This window comes from Notamacropus eugenii, chromosome 5 (assembly GCF_028372415.1).
Source record: "Notamacropus eugenii isolate mMacEug1 chromosome 5, mMacEug1.pri_v2, whole genome shotgun sequence".
Classification (NCBI taxonomy): domain Eukaryota; kingdom Metazoa; phylum Chordata; class Mammalia; order Diprotodontia; family Macropodidae; genus Notamacropus; species Notamacropus eugenii.
In genome coordinates this window covers 156,616,211-156,641,711 of record NC_092876.1, presented here as the reverse complement: position 1 = coordinate 156,641,711, position 25,501 = coordinate 156,616,211, and the positions used below count along the sequence as shown (strand labels likewise).

At 36.1% G+C, this 25,501-nt stretch overlaps 1 protein-coding gene across 3 annotated transcripts in view; it reads left to right on the top strand.

Annotated features, from left to right (window-relative positions):
- CNTN5 (contactin 5) overlaps positions 1 to 25,501 on the top strand; it is a 1,560,624-nt gene that overhangs the window by 1,238,232 nt on the left and 296,891 nt on the right. For all 3 annotated transcript variants that reach the window (XM_072611297.1, XM_072611298.1, XM_072611299.1), the window contains exons 12-13: positions 4,068 to 4,197; positions 5,799 to 5,949. In XM_072611297.1, coding sequence (XP_072467398.1) covers positions 4,068 to 4,197; positions 5,799 to 5,949 — 281 coding nt within the window. The remainder of the gene's footprint in view (positions 1 to 4,067; positions 4,198 to 5,798; positions 5,950 to 25,501) is intronic.

The following is a 25,501-nucleotide window of genomic DNA, read 5'->3' as shown; positions in this document are numbered from 1 at the left end:
CATTACTACAATAACCAGATTGAATTAATAGACTCCTTGGTGGGATTGGAGACTCCAGTTACTATTCCCAGGACAAAAAAAGGAGAAAAGAAGCCAAAGCTTCAATTCTGGGAGCTATATGGCCTTATGGAAAGGAGAAATAAGGAGGCCTACAGACTCTCTCCCTTGCCATATGATATCACCAGCATGTACTAAGCCCCCATTATATTATATATATTTTGCTTCTTAAAGTAATATGATTACTTGTCACTGTCATTTACTTGAAAAATTCATTAAGAATTAAAATGCTCTTCATAGTAGCATCATATTTTAGTTTTAAAAGTAGACATTGAAGATCATGTAATCTAGCCCTTTTTAATTAACAGTCGAGATCCTTTAATGCATTGCCTAAAGTTTCAAACTTAATCAGAAATGAAACCAAAATTTGGGTCTCCTGATTCCCATTCCAGAGCGCTTTCAGCAAGGCCACTTTATATTTTGTACATTTCTTTTTAAACAATTCCACTTATCTCTCATTAATTAGGGGTGTTGATAAATTTGTTTACTAGCTTTGGTTTTTAGAGTTTTTTGCCTTTTGTTGCATTTGGCTCATAGGATTATAAATTTAGAGCTAGAAGGGAGCATAGAAGCCAATAAGTCTAAAATTGTCATTTCACAGATGAAAAAACTAAGGACCAGAAAAGTTAAGTGATTCACTTATGATAACCCAAAAAGTGTCTGCGGTAGAATGTGAACCTGGGATTTCCAGCCCTCTCTTACCTTTTGTTTTATTTTTTATGGCAGCTATTCACCCAATCCTAGCTATCATGGTCCCAAAATCAGCTGATTCACTGTATGTGTAATTGCTGTGGTAAACCATGAAAAAAAAATGAAACAAGAATCTAAGTGGAAATATTGACTGTTGTATGATTAGAGCAGTTATGTCAAGAATACTGACACTTGAGCAGTGACTATTCTGATACCAAAGAGAGTACTCATACAAAATAACTAAGTGGCTTGGTGGATGGAGAACTATACCTGGTATCAGAAAGACCTGAGGTAAAATCTAGCTTCACATATTTACTAGCTGTGTAAACCTGAGCAAGTCACCTAATTTATATCTACCTCAGTTTCCTCATCTGTAAAATGATGATAATGATAACAGCACCTGCCTTCCCAGGGTTCTTGTGAGGATCAAATGAGACAGTATCACTAAAAATCTTTGAAAACTTTAAGGTAATATATAAATACTAGCCATTGTTGTTATAAAATACATAATTTAAAAAATATTATTTTTTCTTACACTTTAAATTCCAAACGTCCCACTTCTCTCTGACTCACTTCACACTAATGAAGGTCATTTCACACATACACATTTAAAACCATATGCAGCATACCTGTATTTATCAGTTCTTTCTCTGGAGGTATATAGCATCTTCCTTGGTAGGTCTTTTGTAGTTGATTTGAATAGTTATAATCCTCAGAATAGCCTAGCTATTCATACTTATTCTTTAAATAATATTGCTGTTACTATATCCAATGTTCTCTTGTCTCTAATCATTTCACTCTTCACTATTTCATTCAAAAAGCATTCCATGCTTTTTCTAAGATCATTGAACTCATCATTTCTTATAGTAGAAGGGGCTATAAGAAATGGTGGTGCAATGGATAGAGCACCAGTGCAGGAGTCAGGAGGACCTGAGTTCAAATCTCACCTCAGACACTTGACACTCACTAGCTGTGTGACCTTAGACAAGTCACTTAACCCAAATTGCCTCATCCTGAGTCATCTCCAGTTATCCTGATGAATTTCTGGTCACTATATTCAGATGACTGCAGGAGAAGTGAGGCTGGTGACCCGCACAGTCCTCACTCACTCAGAACAAAGCCAAGTGCAAGTCATGTCATTATTTCTCTGATGGCATGGTCTTCTTTGCAATGAAGGATGAACCCACAGCTCTTACAGCAGAGTAGAATTTCATCGCAATCGTATACTACAGATTGCCTACTCATTCCCCAATTGATGGGCATCCCTTTAATTCCCATTTCATTGCCACTACAAAGAGAGATGCTATAAATATTTTAGAACATATAGGTTCTTTTCCTTTACCTCCCGATCACCTTGGGAAACAGACCTAATAGTGGTATTGCTGGGTCACAGGGTATACACAGTTTTATAACTCTTTGGGTATAATTCCTGATTGCTCTCCAAAATGGTTGGATGATTACACAGTTTCATCAACAGTGTATTTGTGTACCAATTTTTCCACATTCCCACCAACATTTGTCATTTTCCACTTCTATCATTTTAGCCAATCTGACAGTGTGAGATGATATTTCAAAGTTGTTTTAATTTTCATTTCTGTAATCAATAATGATTTAGAGCATTTTTCATATATATGTACGTATACATATATATATATATATATATATATATATAAAATCTTTGATTTCTTTATCCAAAAACTGCCTGTTTATATCCTTTGACAATTTATCAATTGGAAAATGACTCATATTCTTATAAATTTAACAAAGTTCTCTATATAGTTGAGATATGAGACTTTTATCCAAGAAACAGTCTATAATTTCCCCCAATTTAATACACAATTAATGGAACTTATTACAGTGATGGAAATATTTGAGATTTTGTCTATAGCTTACCAAATTACTGATCAGAATGAGGATATATTGTACACAGTAACAGCAACATAGCGTAATGATCGACTATATATTTTCCAACTAAATAGTATTTTGTCCAATTACATGTGAAGATTGTTTTTAACATTCACTTTTATAAGATTTTGATTTCCAAATTTTTCCCCCTCCCCTCCTCCCCATCCCCTCCCCAAGACAGCAAGCAATCATATTAAATATATTTTCACATTAGTCACGTTGTAAACAAAGAATCAGGACAGAAAGGAAAAACCACACTAAAGAAAAAGCAAAAAACAAATAAAGTGAAAATTGTATGCTTAGATGTGCATGCAGACTCCATCGTTCTTTCTCTGGATGTGGGTAGCATTTTCCATGATGAATCTTTTGGAATTGTTTTGGATCATTGGATTACTGAAAAGAGCTAAGTCTCTCATAGTTGAACATCATGCGGTGTTGCTGTTACTGTCAACAATGTTCTCCTGGGTTCTGCTCACTTCACTCGACATCCGTTCATGTAAGTCTTCCCATGTTTTTTTTTTCTTTCTGAAATCTGCCTACTCATCATTTCTTACAGCATTCCATTCCATTCATACACTACAATTTATTCAGCCATTTCCCAGTTGATGGGCATCTCCTCAGTTCCCAATTCTTGGCCAACACAAAATGAGCTGTTATAAATATTTTTGTACATGTGGGTTATTTCCCCCTTTTTATGATCTCTTTGGGATACAGACCCAGTACTGGTATTACTGGATCAATGGGTATACACAGTTTTATAGCCCTTTGGGCACAGTTCCAAATTGCTCTCCAGAATGGTTGGATCAGGGAAGTAATATATATTTTAAACAATAATGATAGATTGAATTAAACTTCTATGATTTAATTTTGTGGGAGAAATCAACCCCAAGGTTTTATTTAGATTAACAAAATTTCCCCCACAATTTTAATCTTATTACTGGGTTTGGAAAGCATAAATTCCGTATGTTTCCTGACCCCTGATATTCCTTCGAAGATTATGTGCAAATAAACACACACACACACACACACACACACACACTTCACATCTTTTTTCCTCATATGTTTCACATAGCCACCAAACAGGATACAATCAAGGCAATTTGGTTTGACATGGCAATATTATAGACTCTGAATAAATTAAACAAATAAGATAGAGAAAAAATGTTTTCTTTTGTTTTGCTTTTTTTTTTGCTAGCTAAGCATCTATTGTTCCCCTACCATAGAGGGAAAATCCTATCTGCAAAAAAAAGAAAAAGAAAAAGAATAAATAGCAAGATAAACTCTATTGAGATACAAAATTGCACTTTAACCCTATTGATTTTAAGGAATTTGGTTCATAGTTCTAGCTAAGCACCCAGAAATTCTGCATTCTCGATTTGCTTTGAAGAATGATATTATTTCTAATTCCATTACAGAGCAGGGTTGAGATGGTTAATGGTGTATTGATGATCCACAATGTGAATCAGTCGGATGCTGGAATGTATCAGTGTTTGGCAGAAAACAAATATGGATCCATTTATGCCAGTGCTGAGCTGAAGGTTTTAGGTAAGCAATCTGAAAGCAAAAATATACAAAAAAAGGTGGCTTCCTTCCTTTACTCAATTATCATTTGAAACCTTAAATATTTATTTTTGCTACATTTTTTTCCCCTAAAGCTTTTAAGTTTTTGGTCCTTTTCAAAGTTTATGGATATTTTTCTCCACAAAATCCTTACTAGGTTTCACAAATATAACTTGGGGGCCAATGTTCCAATGTCAGGAAAAAAAAAACACTCCCATTGCTTTTTTCAAGTTGCTATTCCATAGTTTGTATTGGTATACTTAAGCATAAAAAGCATATTTATTGCTATTCCTAATCTCCCACATGTAATGATCTGATTTATGTCTGTTGCTAAAAGTCTAATACACTACATCTTGTAGAAATATGCCTTTCAGTTTCTCTTTAAGATTCAACGGAATGGAGCTAGAATCTAAGCGAAAACATTGAGATGAATAAAGTATTCTGGTCACCATAAACAACTCCCCTTCCCAGCTCAGGAAGATTAATATCGTTTCATATGAAGTCTATTTTTACATGTAAATAATACATTTATCACTTAAAGAACATTCAATTTTATCTAACTTTAAGGGCTTAAGCTAAGAGCTGGCTCAAACAAAAGATCTCTGATCTCTTCTGTATAGAGAGCAGAGCACAAATTCTGAACCCTCAACCCCAAACCTCATAAACAATATGAACTCAAAGGAAGCTCTCTCTTGGTGTTTATAGGAGCTCAGTCCAGTGCCAGTAGGCTGAAAAATTTGATTTCAAGTGCTCCTGAGAAGAGAAAAGGACACATTTGTTTATCAGTCTCAGATTTAATGCCCATGACTTTCTTGGAAATCGCACATCCTCTGGTAGGGGGGGTTGGAGTTGCTCACCTCATTACCTCTCCCCAAAGCAAGTTGGGGTTGACATTTTTATTCCCCATAACTGTGAAAGCTTAGGGGGAAGAAGGGCTGCTTCTACTCATGTGTGACTCATTACTGGAAGATTCCATTTTGAGATGACAAAAATCTCCTTAGTATCTATCCAGCCAGAGGAGCTGAAGGGAGCAATCTGCCACCTCATTCTCTTCCTTTTTATCTGCAAATCCTATCAATATATGTGCTTGCTTTAGCTTCCATGTTCTAAAAGCCACCTGGAGAGTAGACTGGGCAATAGAGCCAGCAGCCCCTCACCCACTAGACTCACAGGAAGCAGTCGGGAATAGTGTAAACTTGACTTTAGATTCAGAGCATGCTCCATTGGGAACTGGAGAGGATCACTACCCCAACATCTACTCCTCTACAGATTATTTTATAGGAAAACATGTTTTGGTGGTGATTGTAATTTTACTTTCATATCACTGGTCAGTTAACTGAATGATCTAAGAGTTGCCAAATACAGCAAGGAATATGACCTTCTGCAAGGGATAAGTGGCAAGACTTTTCTTAATTGACAAATTAATTAAATTCTAGTCTTTCCATTTAAACCTGAAGTTAACATTCATTCTATTTGCATTATAATTTTGTTCCAAGGAGAAACTGCAAAATTCTGAGGAATGATTGGTTAAAGTTCATTGACTGTTTGTCTCAAAAAACAAATACAATTCTTATTTTTTTTGACAGCCTCAGCTCCTATTTTTACATTGAACCAACTGAAGAAAACAATAGTAATTACCAAAGGCCAAGAAGTTCTCATAGAGTGCAAACCTCAAGGTTCTCCAAAACCATCAGTTTCCTGGAAGAAGGGAGATAAAGCAGTAAGAGAGAGCAAGAGGTCAGAAGTCTGTTTAATAATTTAATCATTATAGTATCAGTTTTGTGCTTTCATGCAAGTGACTCATATCTAGGTATAGGACAGAATATTTCTGTGAATGCATGATTAAAAGATATATAAGTTGGTTTAAATAAGGACATTTCTAAATAGTGACTGTGTTGGTAACAAAAATTCTCATTCAATCCAGTGAGTCTCCTTTATCTGTATGGGGCAGTTGTAGCCCAAACTGAAGGTCTGGAGTTATATTTGATGATATTCATGAGATGGTGAGAGTTTGAGTTCAAACCCAAAAGGTTGCATAGAGATTGAAAATGCAGTTCATTTTCATGTTTGCACACTATAGAAATAGAATTACTTTATCCCAATAGGTATAATCAAACTATATCTGTGGAAGTGAACACATTTCTTGAGCAGAATTGATGTAAATTTTATTAGAGGTGAATAATATCTCCTGATTAGTGAAAACAAATCATTTATAATAGTCGTGTTAGCATTTGTTTTAGGAAATTGAAAATATTTACTGCACTATTAAAGTACATATATTTTATCAATACAAGGCATCTCTTTAGGATTTATATTATTTGCTTTCATATTTGGGAGTGAGAACTCATGTTCTTTTTGTTTCATTCTAACGTGAAGTGTAACTTTATGTTTTGTAGATTTATTATCACAGCTTTTTAAAATTAGGCTTTCTGGAAAAGCAAATATTATATAGTACTCAGATTACGCATGTGATTGTTTTTTGTTTTTTAGCTAAAACTGTTCTAGTATAATCTACTCCCAATTAATGGAATCCAGGAGCTTGGGATCTCTATTAAACAAAATAGCTACTTTTGCTCGAGTTAGGTGTTTATTCAAGTCATTGCCATTGCATAGAACCATTCCAAGAAGTTGAACCCTGTATGCTTCCTATTGTTTTGTCCATGATTAGAAAAGTTGGATTTAATTCTGCCTGTAGAGAACAGAGTTTTTACGGTATTTCACTCAAAGGGTTGATACAAATAGAACTGAGATTGAACTCCCTCCTTTTTGTAGGATAATCTAAAATGCTTTGGTTAGTTCGTTAGGTTGCTTTCTGAAGTAGTGGAATTCTGAGCTCTAGGTAGGGTGAACCTTGGTTGGCATCTGGCAGAGTATATTGAGCATGTTCAAAAGACTGAGTCATCTCTGGCCAGTGCCAACACCTTCCTAGGATATCTCAAATGATCATTGCCTTTTAACACAGTTGTCAAAGGATTTGGGAGTAGAATTAACATTGGTTTAGATTTAAATTGACTTTGGCTATTCTGCTTTCTTCAAAATCTTTTCAAAATGGAATAACTTCATATACTGACAAACAGCTTGACATTGTGAATGGAGAGTTGCTCTTGAAGGTCCTGGGTTCAAATCCTGCTTTTGAGAGGTATTGAATGTGTGACCAGGGCAAGTAACTTTGCAGAGAAAGTGCTGATCTAAAATGGTAGAAGAGTTCCTCATTGGAGTTCTCAACGCTCATGAAATTAAAAAAAAAATTAGTAAAATAAAAATGGTACACAGTTTTCATATGGGGGAAAAATGTGGTATGAGGTTGGTCAGGTATAGTGTTCCCTTTCCTCACAGATCAGAAGTTCACAGGGATAGTAGATTTAGATAATCACAGCCCTCAATTTTTGTAATGACTTCAAAATGAAATTTTAGAAATTTTTAATTCCAATTCTTTTGGGGCATAAGACAGAGGGGAAGAGATCTGGGCCTGAGATTTCATCAAGGGAATTCCCTGTGAGAAAACTCCTTACATAAATGTATAGGTGCAAGTTTCAGGTAATTTATGGTATTCCTGGACCACTAAAAGATTCATTTATTTACCCAGTATTACATAACCAGTGTTTGCTAGCTTTGAAGACTTGGCCTATATCTTCTTTACCATGCTGACAAATGTTTGTTTACCATTCTAAACCTGCTATTGAATCTGTGTCTGTAGCTTTTGATGGTTGTGGCTTCTTTCTTACTAGGCTGGATAGGAATAAGAGAAGGTGTTCTCTGGAGAGATCCCCTCTGTGCTTTCAAGAAAAGTTAGATTTCAATTCTTTGGAAGATCTGGCAGTTTTAGTTGACTGATTCTTAAGAACTCATCTCTGTAAGTGATACATTACTGTGCAAAATCAATAAAGTTTTATTAAACTGAGAATATAATTATAGTATTCTGTCCAGACAATACAACAAATTCACAATTCTATGAGCACTATTGAATCCATTCTGAAAGAGGAAATTTTACTGTGCTGTTAGACGTAATAGATTTAGTCTCTATTAATAACTGTCACTATGAAAAGTCAATGTAAATAACGCTGTTCCAAAGATATGTCTTTCTAATTAATGTTGAACTGACTTCTGAAAGTCAACATGTTTGGCTCAGCTAAAACTGGATTCTGTGCCACCACAGCAGAATCCCACAATAAAAAAGGGCCATAGATCTGATATGCTGAAGCTATCTGCAAAGCCATTCCACATAATGGAGAGATGGTCATCCAATAATGGTTTCTGCATAATAAAAAAAATACCAAGATATTTTGAAATCTCTACATGTTCTCATTACAGGAACTTATAATTTACTATTATAGTAAATTCAGATTTTCTATATTGTAGAAATATTCAACTTCAGAATAGGTTATAAGTCATATATGAACAGATGTTCAAATGGAAAAATGGTTAGAGGAATAGAATGATATCAATGTAAATACCTTTAACTTCTAAGGGTTTCTTTTCTGTCATTTGTAAAATAGCAGGGTTGGCCTAGATGATCTCTACATCTATACATCTATAATCCTCTTATTTTTATTTAGGCAACTACTAACAGTGAATATAATCTAATTATGTTGAAGTGAAATAATTAACTTTTTCAAGGTTCAGAAAAGATGGTTTTCCATCCATTTCACTTTTGGAGTGAGAGATCAAGTCAATTCTTATTGTATTCAAACATGCACTAACTACTCTTACAACCTTTATCTATTGGAAAACCAATTTCAAAGGAATTAGCCCCAGCCTATATAAACTGGTTCCAAAAACAATTATTTTCAGTTAATTTCAAAGAAGAAATTCAGAAATCAAATTATAGCTTACTATGCAGGCAAAAAGAAATAATTCTATGTAAGAAAAGGAGAGCAATGAAGAAGAAATGCTTTATAATGGTAGTATTTAAATATTAAACCTGTCACTATTATCAAAGCCTGGAGGAAACACTTTCAGGAAAGATTGACATAGCTTAAGGCACTAAGAACCACAATGAAAGTCTGAATTGCAGAAAGACATGTAATCCACTGATTAAGGAACCTGACAAAAAAATCACAAACTTTTAAATGTTAATGCCAAATAGACAATTTGCCATATTGTGTACTTTTGGACAGTTTATTTAGGCTATATTTATACGATGCCAAAACAGCTGATTCACAGGTACAAATTTTGTCTAGTCATCCGGTATTTTTGTATACAAAGTGCCATAATGGTTCTCTTTCCCCCATTTTCCCTCAAAACTCAATTTTCTAGTTGCTTTAGTATTGTGGAACCTACTTCTTCTATTTTTCATCCTATGGAGAAAACAAACTACACAACAGATTCAGTATGAGTGGACTGTTGCAACAAGCGATTGACCCTAAATATCTATGATGAGCCTGTTAATTGAATTTCAGAGCCCTTATGTCAAGTCTTCACTTCAGATTCTTAGCACAGCCTCTCTCTCTCTCTCTCTCTCTCTCTCTCTCTCTCTCTCTCTCTCTCTCTCTCTCTCTCACTCTTACTCTCTCTCTCTCTCTCTCTCTCTCTCTCTCTCACTATCAAATAAAAGAGGATTTTGAGAAAAGTATTACTATTCTACAGGGATGTCATGCCCACCTTTATAGTTCATGTGTAACACATGTATCTGGATTTAAGAGATGTAACTGACGACTACTTTAATAAGCCATTTTTAAAAAAGTTTTAATGTCTCCTCTGCCTTCAGAAGGTCCCTTCCATATGGCTTTTCAGGCTCTTTTAATACTAGTGAGTATATTTCATGGTACAAATAATAAGCTCAAGGAGCAGTAAGTAGTAAAATGTTTCATAAGCTTTTTTTTCCATTTAAGGGATTTTTTTTCTCTCCTATACACTCACTCAAAGTATTCTGCTCATTAAACTCATATTGGATTTTCACTTCAGCTCATTATTTCCATTACTTGGCCATTAAGTATTGTTAAAATAAAATCATCCAAAAGCACTCCAGCAGTGCACAAATATTGTCTCCATTATTACGTGTTCAGCATCCTGTATTTGTTGTAGACAAAGAAAATCTCCACTAACGTGAGGACTGGAACTGGAGTCAAAGCAGAATTTCTTTTGTTTTCTTTTGTCCTACAAATGAGTACTACACCAAGAAAGGAATTGAACAGTGATGGAAGTTCATTAGAATGTTGCTATGTTCCACATCTGGCTTCAGATTATTTGCATTTATTGAAATCCCAATGTAGTTTAAGCTGCAGTTTTCACTTCTGGGGGTTTTATCAATTAGTGGGATAATGGCCAGTAATTTGAAGGAGGGTCACTAAGAAATTCGGCATTAAGAAATTATCCCATGATGGGGCAGCATTATAACATAATTTTGCTTTGTAGGGAACATGATTCTAAACAAAGACTAGCGCATCATTCCTTAATGACCCCCGTCCTCTCCAGGAGAGTTTCAGTGTGAGAAAGTTGAAAACTGGCTTGAGCAGAATTTTTTTCAACTTATTCATTTAGCATTCTGAGAAAATTGTACTTGAAGTACCCATCAGTTCACTTTCATTGGGAATTCGTGTTGTAGTTTATTAGGCACTGATGATCAAGTTCATACTGACTAACACTCAATATGGAAAAATATATTCTTTATGTGAGCCCTAGAGGACAATGCTGGTATAAAAAAGAAGTCATCTTACCTTTTCTGGAGAAGGAAAGGAATTCATGAGTATAATTAAAGTCTTGTTTCTGCCCCTCTGTTTCAACTTACATGCTGTGTTTGCTAATGAACAAGCTGTTTTGTTGTTTCCTTTGTGACAATGTCTTTTAAATATTAAGAGCATAAAACAATGTACAACCCAGCTACTCTGAATTTCCTCGGTACTTAGAAACTATACAAAGGAGAAATAGAAATGACTAAATGTAAGTAATGGAATTTCTTCAGCATCTTCTAAAACTTCTTATACTTGTTAGTAGCTTTTTAAACTTTTTTTAAACTAAATTATATTATCTGAGGAAGAAAATAATGAAATTTGATTTCCTAGGTTTTCAAATATATTTAATTCAGTTCAACAAGTATACACTGATTATTTATTCTGTGTAAGGCATTGTATTAAATATTATATGGAACAGAATAATAAATACTTTGGAATTAGTGAATGTAATTTAATTTGCTGCTGTTTTTGAATTACTTGTGTTACCTGGTACAAGTCATTCTTCCTCTTCAGGTTTCAGTTTCCACATATGTAAAATGAGAAGGTTGGGGTGATGAATTTATTTCCAAATAAGGAGTGACACTTGCCCTACCCCCAAACCACAGTAATCTTGATGTGTCCCCAAGTGCTATATTATCAGCCATTTAGAGGGTGGAAAGATCAGTAGCATCCCACCCTATACTTATAGCCAACTATGGGGCTTATCTTTAAGGGAACCATACCTATTCTGATTTCTCAGTACTCCTTGCTCTGCTACCTCATGCTACTGTGTAAGAACTCAATCTCTCTCTTTTTGATCATGCAGATTGCCCCCTCAGGATCAGCACATGCTGTAAAGCCACTATGAAAATCTCCACCTTATCCCAGTACACTTTCTCTTTTCCCCACAGATCACCTCTTAAATGTCTGATGGGTGGGATCTGGGCTCCTTAGCAGTGACTTGGGATTAAGAGACCCATCTATCCACTTTCTATATTGAATAGGGAATCTGTGCATAGGATGAGCTGTCATGGATAGGTTTTGTCAGATTCAGATTTCATTATACAATAATCTCCCCAAAGCCCACCTCTTTTCCAAACTTTCATATTACTGTTGAGGGTAACCCAGCCTTATAGTCACCTGTCTCTGAAGCCCCCTCTCTATCCATTGCTCCACATTGCCTTTATACAGTGGTACATTTATATAATTTATACATGAGTAAATATTCACATATTGGGGGTTTCTGTTCATTCATTCATCTATTTATTACTGATAGGAGGATACAATCAAGCCATTTTGAAGAACAGGAGACTAGATAACTTATAAGATTTCTTTCTAGACTTTAATCCTACTAACCCTGCCCTTATGGCATATACAGTCTAGAAGGAAACATGTACACAAAGAGTTTTCAGGCATGGAATGGTGAACAGTTATTCCATATGTCCACTGAAGGAAAAGTAAAAAAAAAAATAGACCTAATTTGAACAACAATGATGTAGATTAAATCAAAAGGGACAGAAATTACAAATCTCTAAAAAGAAATTTCATTTTCCTTGAATTTTAAAAATATATTCTCATTCAGATTGAGTGTATTCTTGTCCAGAGAGAGGAAAATGGATAAGGATAACTTTTACAGTATTTTGCTTCATTTTCTATGCCTAAAAACACAATAATAAGTTTCAGAGAACCACTGGTAACCCTGACCACTAGAACTGAATAACATCTTGATGTTGATTTGGTGGACCTTGAAAATTCAATTCAACAGATATTTTTTGAGAGTCTACTAAACAATCTGTAAAAGAAAGAGTGTATGTATAAAGATGGACAAGTAAACATCTTTGCTTTCAAGAAGCCTCCCATCTAGAGGGATGAAAGAAATACAAAGAAACATAAAATATAAAGCAGAATGTGTAAGTGAGGTGTTTAAGTTGCAAGCCAAATATTCTGAGAACAAAGAAGACTGGTAGGTAGCTTACTTCCAATGGGGGAAATCATAGTTCACTTAATAAGTAGTGTTTGTACTGTCTCTTGAAAAATGGAGTAGGATTTTGAAAGGCAAAGAGAGGAAGAAGGGTATCTCTTAAATGTGAGGAATAGAAGCTCCAAAGAGCCTAGAATATTCTTGTTGCTTTCTCTGCTTGTTACAATCCTACCCAGTCTTTCAGTCCCAGCAGAAGTATATTTACTTCATCATCCTATTCTGCTGAGCCGTTTCCCAAGTTCAATTCTGCCAATGAATGTGTTAGTAATACCTCTTAGACTGGTGTTACCCACAACTGATATGCATCTCTCCATGCCTTGATTATACTTTAATTGTGGAGGTAAACACATGCCAATGAGATATTATTCCACAGGGCACTCTACTAGAAAGTCCCTTCCAGGTTGATACTTGTCAATTCATCACTACTCTGTGAGCCTCATCAGTATTATTCTAAAAGCCAGTTCAGAAGAAAAATTCAGGCAAATACAAAAATATACTTTGATACCAGCTAAAGGGGTAATTGCCCCAAAGTTCATGAAGGAACTAATTCCTCCACTGCTTTTTATTCAGGGGCTCATGGGCTTTGAAAAGTGATAGGAACAAATTAGAAAGGGCTAATCTTCTATAAGGTGGCACAGTGGGTAGAGTGGTAAGCCTGGAGACAGGAAGATCTGAGTTCAAATCCAGCCTCAGACATTTACCAACTTTGTGACTGTGGGCAAGTCACTTAATCCTGTTTGCCTCAGTTTTCTCATCTGCAAAATGAGCCTGAGAAGGAAATGACAAGTATCTTTGGTATCCAGTATCTTTGCTAATAAAACCCCCCAAAAGGGGGCCATGAAGAGTTGGGCACAACTGAGAAACAAATAGCAACAATCTTCTAAAATGAAATCAGTATGGATAGGCAGCAAAAAAAGAGAGTATACAGTAAAGAAAATAACAGAAAATTAATAATTTCCAACATCGATTCAAATACTCAAACACTCCTTCATTCCTATTGATGTGATTGTAAAAGTGCAGATTGTAACCCATCTGTGTCTACCAATGCTTGAGCTCAATGATCTTAGGAAAACTTGGATAGACTTGCATGACACTATAAAGAGTAAAATAAGCAGAACCAAGAAAAGGCTGTATACAGTAATAGCAATTTTGTTTTCAGAACAATATTTGACTCCTCCAAGTCTCCTGTAAGCTTCCCCCAGGACTAAGGGAAGAGGGTTCATTCACTACGCTGTTGGCCTTTCTCAATTTCTCATCATATTGTGAGAATACCAGTGGAATATAAGAGCTACTCATCAGTTATCTCTTCCTACTGCCACATGACCAGCTCATTTAGTTTTTTTCATCATACATTTATTTGATAATATCTTTTGTTCCAATTTTTCCTCAGATTTCCTTATTTTCCATATATGACAGCTTTTTATGCCTTCCATTTTCCTCTCAATTGGCCTTGGGTAACATTATTTTTAATTCTTCAGAAAATGTAGCGTTCTTTTACTCACAGTCAATGAAACTGGTTGTATATTGCTATTAAAAATAAGACCTTTAGTTTCAGGGAGAAATTTGAGGCCATTCAAGGAGATCTGAAATTTCCAAATGGAAATTCAGCTCACTTTCCTTCAGTTTAATTCTTTGCTCAACTCAATGCCCATTTTCAATGTCTGTCATGTATATGTGTGGGGAGAAAGAAGGTGGAGGTGGCATATACACACTGAAGATACACATACAAAAATGAAATAATCTCTAGTCTCAAGGAGCTCGCATTCTAATGCAGTAAACAAGTAAATACATAGGAATCTTGACTGCACAGTGGTTAAACACTGGACCTAGAGTCAGAAAGACCTGAGTTCAGATTTGGCCTCTAATACTTACTAATTGGATAACCCTAGGCAAGTCACTTGTCCTTGTTCTGCCTCAGCTTCCTCATCTGTAAAATGGGAATAATAATAGCACCTATCTCCAATGGTTGTTGTTAATATAAATTGAAGATATTTGCCAAATATATTACAAACCTGAAAGCTCCATATAAATATAGCTATCATACTCACTATTAGGTAAGCATATACAGAACAAATATAAAGAGAATAAACCCAAATAAATAACAAAGTAGTTAAAGACAGATAATTAGAAACTCATGGGAGCCAAGATGACAGAGAAAGCAGTAAATAACTGTGATTCTCCCATATTCACCTCTAAACAAACATAAAATAGTACCCCAAAATAAATCCTGGAACATCAAAATCAGCAAAAAAGGTGGAGTGAAACAAACTTGTAGCCCAAGAAACTTGGAAGATGGGCAAGAAAGGTCTGTCTCACTTGGGTAAATAAAGAGTGTAGTCCAGGACAGGAAGCATTCAAGCAAGACAGCGGCAAGACAGATCTCAGAAAACTGGCAGGAGAGCCTGAGCCCCAGTGTGGTAGAATGGACGAATGCCAAAACTATGACCTAAACCAAAACCTAAACCAAAACCACTTGCCTAAGCATAGTCAAAAGAGTGGGCAGTCTCCAATGTCTATCTTTTAGCAAGCTAAGTTCCCAAGGGCTTCAGGGCAACATTAGTGCAGCACCAGGTAAATAGCAAGAGCATCTATCCCCTGACACAAGAAGCATGAGACAGTGCCCCTTCCACCCCAGGAGCATTGTTCAAATATAAAAGAAAGGGAAAAGGTCAAAAAAGATGAGTAAAAAACAGCAAAAAAACAAACTGACCATAGAATATTATTATGGTGATGAGGAGATCAAGACACAAACTCAGAAGATGACAACAATGTCAAAATACCTAATGCCTCAAAGAAAAATGGGAAGTGGTTTCAAACCCAGAAAGAATTCATGGAATAGTTGGAAAAAGGCCTTAAAACTTGTACAAGAGAAGTAGAAGAAAAAATGAGAAAAGAAATGAAAGTGATGCAAGAGGATTATGAAAAAGAGAGTTTTGAGAAATAAAATAGTTACTTAAAAAGAATGTCACATAAAAAAGGAGATATTAAATCCACTGAAGAGAACAACTCCCTAATAAGTACAACTGGCCAAACAGAAAAGGAAGTACAAAAGCTAACTGCGGAAAACAACTTCTTAAAAGTTAGAATTGGGCAAGTGGAATCTAATGGCTCTGAGACATCAAGAATCAACCAAAAAAATTTTTTAAAAAAATGAAAAAATAGAAGAAATGTAAAATACCTCATGGGAAAAACAACTTGACCTGGACAATCCAGGAGGAACAATGTCAAAATCATTGGACTATCTGAAAGCCACAATCAAAAGGAAATTTCAGACAGCATCTTTCAAGAAATTATCAAGGAAAACTGTCCTGATATCCTAGAACTAGAAGGCAAAATAGACATTGAAAGAATCTACCAGTCACCTCAGGAAAGAGATTCCAAAATTAAAAAGAAAATCAATGATCATTATAGTCAAATTTCAGAACTATCACATCAAGACAAAAATACTACAAGTGGCCAGAAAGAAACAATTCCAATATTAGCGAGTCACAATCAGGATTGAACAAGACTTGGTAGCTATAACATTAAAGAACCAGAAGTCATACAACACCAAAGGATTGGCAGTCACGAGACATGATATTCTGGAAAGCAAGTGATCTAGAACTACAACCAAGAATAACCTACCTGGTGAGATTAGGCATAATACTTCATGAGAAAAAAAAATCATCATTCAATGAAATAAAATTATTTCAAGGCTTAATAAGAAGACAAGAGCTACACCAAAAATTTGACTTCTAATATCAAGACCTAGGAGAAACATAGACAGGTAAAAATGGAAAAGAAAAATTCTGGTATTCAATACAGCTGCCTGGTTTATATCCCTACATGTGAAGATGATACTGGCGATTCTTTAAAAACCATACTATTCATAGAATAACTAGAAGGAATATACATAGATGGGAGTACAGGTATAATATAAATTTGAGGGAATAACATAAAAATAATTAAAGGATGATAAAGAAGAGTACACTGGGTAGAAAAGGGAGAGGTAGTATAGGGTAAACTATTTCACATAAAGAGGTGCGAAAAATCTGTTATAATGGAGGGGAATATGGGGGGTTGGACATTGTTTAAACTTCACTCTCATCATTATTAGCTCAAAGATGGAATAATAGACACAATCTGCTGAATATAGAAATCTATCTTACCTGACAGAGAAGTAGCAGGAGAGGAGATTAAGTAAAGGCAAGGGGGGTATTCGGCCTAGAGGCCCAAGGGCTACCTGAGCCTTCTTACCTTTCCACAGGTCTTCAGTGATCAGCCGGATAAACGTGTTGAGAGAAGAGACTTTTCAGAGTCGAACAAGGGTTAGGCTTTATTCAGGGTCTTAGTTACATATCCATATGCAGGGTGAATTCTTCCTTAGGAGAGAGGAATCCTCCTCCTCCCAAGGGGCAAGGATCATACAGCAAGAGGATGGGAGAGGAAGAGGGGAGGGACCCTCTTCCCTCCAAGGGCACCTCAGCACGAAGAACTCCTTCAGGCTTTCCTGTCCCTACTTAAGCTCTCCCGCCACATAGTTTGCACTTGAATACCGTGCATGCTCCCAGCCCCTATCTAATTAACAACAGGTGTGCTCAGACCACGGGCCAATCTCAAGGGTGAGATGCTCTCCCCAGCAAGTTTCCCACTGAGAAGAAGTGGAAATGCACGAGATAGCCCGTGTTTCATGCCTCAATCCCCAGCTGTTCCCTGGGGGGCCTCATGAGAACTCTGAGATTTAGAAGTCCTCACTTTTACCTGCCTGAGACTGTCCATGTGAAAACTGAGCTTACACCCCCAACAGGGGGGAACTGGCAGAAGAGAAGGCAGATCTAGGGAGGTGGTAGACAGAAACAAAACTGTTGAGCAGGGAAATGGTGAAAAGAGAGAGAGAGGACAAACAGGGGAAAAAATAGGATGGAGGTAAGTGCACAGTAATCGTAACTGTGAATGTGAATGGGATGAACTGTCCCATAAAATGGAAGCAGATAGCAAAGTGGATCAATAACAAGAATGTTATATCATATTGTTTATAAGAACCACACTTGAAGAAGAGATATACATGCAGAGCAAAGATAAGGAGCTGTAGCAGAATCTCTTGTACTTCAGTTGAAGTAAAAGAACAGGGATAGCCATCCTGATCTCAGACAAAGCAGAAGAAAAATAGAGCTAATTAAAAGAGATAAGGAAGGAAACTACATCTTGCTGAAAGGCACCATAGATGATGAAGCAATAACAATGCTAAATATATATGCATCAAGTGGTATATCATCCAGATTCTTAAAGTTAGGTCTGAATTTTATGATCAAACAAGAAACAGAGAGCATTATAAAATGTAAAATGATAATTTTGATTCTATCAAATTAAAGAGATTTTGCACAAACAAAACCAATTCAGCCAGGCTTGGAGGGAGGGTAGAAAGGTGGAAAATAATCTTTACAGTAAATGTCTCTGATGGGGTCCTCATTTTTCAAATATATAGAGTACTGAATCAAATTTTTAAAAATCCAAGCCATTCCCCGATTGGTAAATGGCCAAGGGATATGAACAGCCAGTTTTCAGATGAAGAAATCAAAGTTATCAATAGGTATATGAAGAAGTACTCTGAATCTCTTTTTATTGCAGAAATGTAAATTAAAACAGCTCTGAGATACCACCTCACACTTCAAATTGGCTAATATGACAAAAAAAAAAGAAAATAATAAATTTTAGAGAGGATGTCGGAAAATTGGGACACTAATGCAGTGTTGGTGGAGTTGTGAACTGACAGAACAATTCTAGAGAGTAATTTGGAACTAGGCTTAGGCTCAAACAGCAACTAAACTGTGCATACCCTTTGTCCAACAATACCACTACTAGGTCTGTATCTTAAAGAGAGAATAAAAGAAGGGAAAAGATTTTCATGTGCAAAAATATTTACAGCAGTTCTTTTCATGGTGACAAAATATTGGAAACTGAGGGGATGCCCATCAATTGGGAAATGGCTACACAAGCTGTGGTATATGAATGTAATGGAATACTATTGTGCAATAAGAATGATGAACAGGCAGATTTCAGAAAAACCTGGAAAGACTTCTACAAACTGAAGGAAAATGAAATGAGCAGAACTAGGAAAACAATGTATACAATATCAGCAACATTGTGTGACAATCAACTATGAATGACTCATCTCTTCTCAGCAAAGTAATGATCTAAAATAAATAAAGAGACTCAGGAAAGAAAATGGTATCCACATCTGGATAAAAAACTGATGGACTCTAAATGCAGATCAAAGCATACTTTTTTCACTTTATTCTTGTGTGTGTATGTCTGCATGTGTGTGTGTGTATTTACTTTTGCTTCTTTTACAACTGTGACTAATATGGAAATATATTTTACATTACAACCCATGTATAACCTATATCACATTGCCTACCATTTTGCAAAGAAGGGAGGTGAAGGAGGGAGAAAAATTTGGAATTGAGTACAGATTAATTATGGAAGGATGATGCTAGGAATTGGGGATGTCAGAAAGGGCTTCATGTAGAAGGTGGTACTCAAAATAGAAAGACGAAGGAGTGCATTCCAAGTGTGGGGAGGACCAGTGCAAAGACAGATTTGGGAAATGGAGTACAATGTTTAGGGAACATGAAGAAGGTGAATTTGGCTGGATCAAAAAGTGTGAGAAGTGAAGTAACGTACAATGAAACTTGAAAGATGGGTGGGAACAGGTTTTAAAGAGGAATTTATATTTTATGTAAGAGGTAACAGGGAGCCACTAGACTTGATTTAGCAGGATAGTCACATGATCAGATCTGCACTTTGAAAAAATCACTTTGGCAGCTATATGGATGATTGTCAGGACTGCAGAGTGATTTCAGGCAAGGACACCAATGAGTCTGAAAAAAATGAATGAAGCAAAGAAAAATTTAAAGAATGTGAAATGAGAAAAGAGGTAAATCACTACACTATTTAAATTAAATAGAATGAACTTTGGAAAAGTGACCCCAAAAAACGACCATAAAGTTAATAAATTTCTTATTTATCTTACTAACTCAATTAGGTTTATAACCTAGAAGGGCAGTTGAAGAATTGGCTGTGCCATCTGTTTGGTCTTCAGGGAGAACTACATATTCATTTGTTAAGATTTAGCCGATCTTATTATGGGAAAGGGAGTAAGCTGTGCATATGGGTAGGAAAAGACAGCCCATGGGCATAAGCGACCCTTATTTATGAGAATTCTGAACCAGAGAGAATTCATTCTCCACTGATACACCTCTTACAGTGTCTGAAATTATATTTTTAGGCATAGTTGCAAATGAGAAGAGGAACTGATGTTCCTCTCTACCACCATGGTGGTTTGATGGAGGGATTTGTCACAAACAACATGTGAACAGGTAGAAGAGAATCAAGAGCATCTCCAGGACAAATATGTGGGAGGTAGACTCATGTTTGTGTGGACTTAATTGTGCCTATGAGTTTAAGAAGTTTTGAGGATATGGTTCCAAGCTCTGTCACAATCATTTTCTTCCATTAATTTTCATTTTCATAATCTTAGCATCATCCTTGATCCTTGATTGTCTCTCACCCAACATATCCACTCAGTTGCCAAATCTCACCATTTCTACCTCCAGAATGTCTCTTACAAGTAAACCCTTATCTCTACTCCCAGAACCACTGCTTCAGTTCAGGTCCCTATCTTCTCTCCCTTGTATTCTTGTAACAGCATCCTAATTGGTCTTCATGCTTCAAGTTTCTCACTACTCAAATTCACTCCCCACACATCTGCTAAATTAATCTTTCTTTTATTCATTCATTCATGCATTAATTAATTCATTCATTCATTTTCAGTTTTCAACATTCACTTCCACAGAATTTCGAATTTCAGATTTTCTCCTCAATTCCTCCCTCACCCAACCCCAGGACAATATGTATTCTGATTGCCCTTTCCTCCAATCTGCCGTCTCTTCCATCACCACCCCCCTTATCCTCTGACTTTCTATTTTCCTGTAGGGTAAGATAGATTTCTATACCCCATTGCCTATATATCTTATTTCCTAGTTGTATGTGAAAACAATTTCTAACATTAGTTTTTAAAACTTTGAGTTCCACATTCTCTCCCTTCCTCTCCCCATCCACCATCATTGAAAAGGCAAGCAATTCAATAAAGTTTATATATGTGTAGTCATGCAAAACATTTTCCTAACAGTCATGTTGTGAAACATTAATTATATTTCTCTCTATTCTGTCCTGCCCTCCATTTATTCTATTCTCTCCTTTGACCTGTCCCTCTACCAAAGTGTTTGCTTCCAATTGCCCTTTCCTCCAATCTGCCATCCCTGCTATTATTCCACCTCTCCTATCCCTTCATCCCTGCTTTACTGTACAGTAAGATAAACTTTCATACCCAATTGAGTGTGTATGTTATTCCCTCCTGAAGCCAAGTCCTATGAAAGTAAGACTCACTTTTTCCTTCTTGCCTTCCCCTTCTTCCCCTCAATTGTAAAAATTCTTTCTTGCCTCTTTTATGTAAGATGATTTACTACATTCTACTTCTTCCTTTCTCTTTCTCCTAGTATATTCCTCCCAACACTTAATTTTCTTTTTTAGATATCATCCCTACATATTCAACTCACCCTGTACCCTGTTTGTCTTTGTCTCTTTGTCTCTGTCTCTTTCTCCCTGTTTCTATCTATCTATCTAAATACACACACATAATGAGGTACAAATATCATCTTTCCATGTAGGAATGTAAACAGTTCAACTTTAATAAATCCCTTATGATTTCTCTTCCCTGTTTACCTTTTCATGCTTCTCTTTATTTTTGTATTTGAAAGTCAAATTTTCTATTCAGCTCCAGTCTTTTCAACAAGAATATTTGGAAGTCCTCTATTTCATTGAAGGTCCAGTTTTTTTCCCCTGAACTATTATACTCAGTTTTGCTGGGTAGATGATTCTTGGTTTTAATCCTACCTCCTTTAACCTCTAGCATATCATATTCCAAGCCCTCTGATGCCTTAATGTAGAAGCTGCCAAATCCTGCATATTCTTGATTATGTTTACACAACACTTGAATTGTTTCTTTCTGGATTGTAATATTTTCTCTTTGACCTGGGAACTCTCAAATTTGGTTACAATGTTCCTAGGAGTTTTCCCTTTGGCATCTCTTTCAGGAGGTGATCTGTGAATTCTTTCCATTTCTATTTTACCCTCTGGTTCTAGGAATATCAGGGCAGTTTTCTTTGATAATTTCTTGAAAGATGATGTCTAGGTTCTTTTTTTGATGATGGCTTTCAAGTGTTCCAATAAATTTTAAATTATCTTTTCTATGTTTTCATTTTTTGGTTTTGTTTTATAATTTCTTGATTTCTCATAAAGTTATTAGCTTCCATCTGCTCCATTCTAATTTTTGAAGAGTTATTTTCTTCAGTGAGCTTTTAGACCTCTTTTGCCATTTGAGTTAGTCTAATTTTAAAGGTGTTATTTTCTTCAGCATTTTTTCTGGTTTCCTTTAGCAAGTGATTGGCTCATTTTTCATGATTTCCTTGCATTACTGTCATTTTTCTTCCCAATATTTCCTCTACTTCTCTTATTCAATTTTCAAAATCTTTTTTTGAGCTCTTCCATGGCCTGAAACCAATTCATGTATTTCTTGGAGGCTTTGGATGCAGGAATTTTGGCTTTGTTACTTTCTTCCTCTTGTATGTTTTGATCTTCCTCCATACCAATGATGTAAACACATACCTTTTCACAAAGAAGCAAGAATCTGTAGTCTGTTTCTTTTCCCCCATTTGCTCATTTCTCAGTCAGTTACTTGACTTTTGACCTCTTTGTTAAGTAGAGGGCTCCAGAACCAGTTGCCCAGCCAATTACTTGACTTTTGAGCTCTTGGGGCTCCAGAAATGGCCTCTGTTTTAGCAGTTGCTGCTGCCACCCTAGGACTGGTGCAGGAGCAGGGGCTAGGGCTAGAGCTGGACCACATTCCCCTCTCATCCAGGTGAGAGACCCTTCCTACTAACCTCGAAGCTGTCTTTGTTGTTTGTGAGTTGAGAAGTTTGGAAACTACAACAACTGCCAACAGTTCAATCCCCTAAGGCCTGCTCCAGCTCCTTCCATGCAGGCATGGCCAATGCCAAACTGTGTTCTGTTCCCAGGCTGGTGGAATTAACCCTTACTATCAATTTTCCAGATTGTCTTAGGCCAGAAGTTTGCTTCAGTCTGTCATTTTGTGACTTCTGCTATTCTAGAATTTGTTCAGAGTCATGTTTTACAGGTTTTTTGAGGAGTTTGGGGGAAGAGCTATAGCAGGTGCCTGCTTCTACTCCACCATCTTGGCTCCACCCCCAGGTAACTATTAAGTAATTTTCCTTAATTACAAATCTGATCATGTCACTCTCACACTCAGTCAACTCCAATGTCCTCCTATTGCCTCAAAAATAAAATATAAGCTTTTCTTCTAAAGCCATACAAAACATGGCTTCAACCCATCTGTCAAGCCTCATTAGACACTCCTCTGCCTCCTATACTCTATTATTCAGCCAAACTGACTTTCCTTCTTCTCCCATAGTGTTGTCTCCTGTCATTTTGTCTTTGCATTAGATATTTCCTAGGCCTGAAATATGTTCGCTCCTTGCTCCACGTCATAGGGGCCTTTAGTCCTTTTCTTTCTTTAAGATTCAGGTTAGGAACCACCTTCTACTGGAAGCCTTTATTGATTCCCCCCTACTACTACTGCCCTCCCTCCTGAATGACCTTGTATTTAACTACTCTGTATGCATACATGTATGCTCATATGTAAATACGCTACACACAGTTATACTGTAATGAAATTTCACCATTCTATGAAGACCATTCACTCTGATACTACTTTTAAAATTGAGGACAGGCATAAAAGATGTTGTGGGCAGGTAGGTGACATAATAGATAGAATGCCAAGCCTGGAGTCAGGAATTCATTTTCCCAAGATCAAATCTGATCTCAGGCACTTACTGGTTGTGTGACTCTGGGCAAGTCACTTAACCCTATTGCCCTCAGTTTATTCATCATAAAATAAGGTGGCAAGGGAAATGGCAAATTACTCCATTGTCTTAGCTAAGAAAGCTCCAAATAAGATCATAAAGAGTTGAACACAGCTAAACAACTACAGTAAAAGATATCCAAGCAATATAGAATATGAAGAGAATGTTTTTACGTTTATATTTACATGATGAGAGAAAGGGATAGCAGATGAAGAGGATATGTATTCCACTGACACCCACAAAATGCCAGGAAATGTAGAGAAAGTTAGGTGGACTCCCTATTGAGGAATGGTGGGAGAATACACACACTATGACAGTATGAATGAGATGGATTATACACCATTTAAGGAGTATCCATATCAGTGAGAACACATTCATCAAACTATCCAAGGATGAGAACTATTTTGCGTTACTGTGTTGAAATGAAAATAAAGTAAAAATGGTGAGTGACTTTGTGTCAAACCAAAATCTACTGTCTTCAAAGAAGTGGTTCTCAGAGTTTCCAGGCCATTTCTCCAAGAGTTCATGAACTTCCAGTGTGTAAATTTCTATGCAATCTCTGGTTTTATTGAATCCTTGGATCTCATGAATTTAAGAAAGTTTCTGGTACAGTTTAGAGTATTTAGGAACACTTTAGAGAATGTTTTTACAAATAATTTTGATTCATTTAATAACCACTGTATCTATTGAATTTCATTTTTTTCTTATTTTAGCTGTTTTACTTTTTTGCCTAAAATGTCCCTTTCCCCTCCTCTATCTGAGGAGTCATTATTTGAAATAAATATGGGTTGTACCAAAAGTCTAGGTGTAGCTTTAAGTTTGTTCAGTTGTTTTTAAATCATGTCCAACTCTTCATGAATCCATTTGGGGTTTTCTTGGCAGAAATACTGGTGTGGTTTGCCATTTCCTTCCCCAGCTCATTTCGTAAATAAGGAAACTGAGACAAACAAGGTTTAAGAGACTTGCCCAGGGTCACACAGCTAGTAAAGGTCTGAGTCCAGATGGAACTTGGAAAGATGAGTCTTCCTGACTCCAGGCCTGGCAAATACATCTACTGTGAAACCTAGCTACCCAGTTTTAAAAACCAACCAATGCCTTAACCATGTCTGACATTATGTACATATTTTACTTCTATGGATTTCCCCCTCAATACACATGTTCTCTGTCTCTCTCTCTCTCACACACACACACACATACACACACACACACATACACACACACACACACCAGTAACGAAGGAAAGGAAAATAACCTCATTTTTATTTATTCTCTTTTAGGGCTAAACTTGTTCTTTATGATTGTATAATATGTAGAGTTTTGGGGATTGTTTTCAGTTTTCTTTGAGGGAAGGTCTTTCCATTTTTTATTGTTGTTATTATTGTGTGTATTTTTCCCTGACTCTGCTTATATCTTCCTGTTTGTGTAAAAAATGTTACTATAAATATATTGCATATATTTTAATTACATATGACATAGAAGAATTATAAAAAGAATAAAAAATTTCAAGCAATCCTTCTGAGTTTCTTGTAAAGGAAACTGGCCAAGCCTGTTACCTGCTAAAGATTCTTTCTCTAATGAGATCAAGTCTTATTAATGGGTAACCAAAAGTTGATAATGGTTTTTTTCATATTAGTCTTAAGCATATCTTTGGAATGCTTTTTTTGATCTCCTAAAGAGAG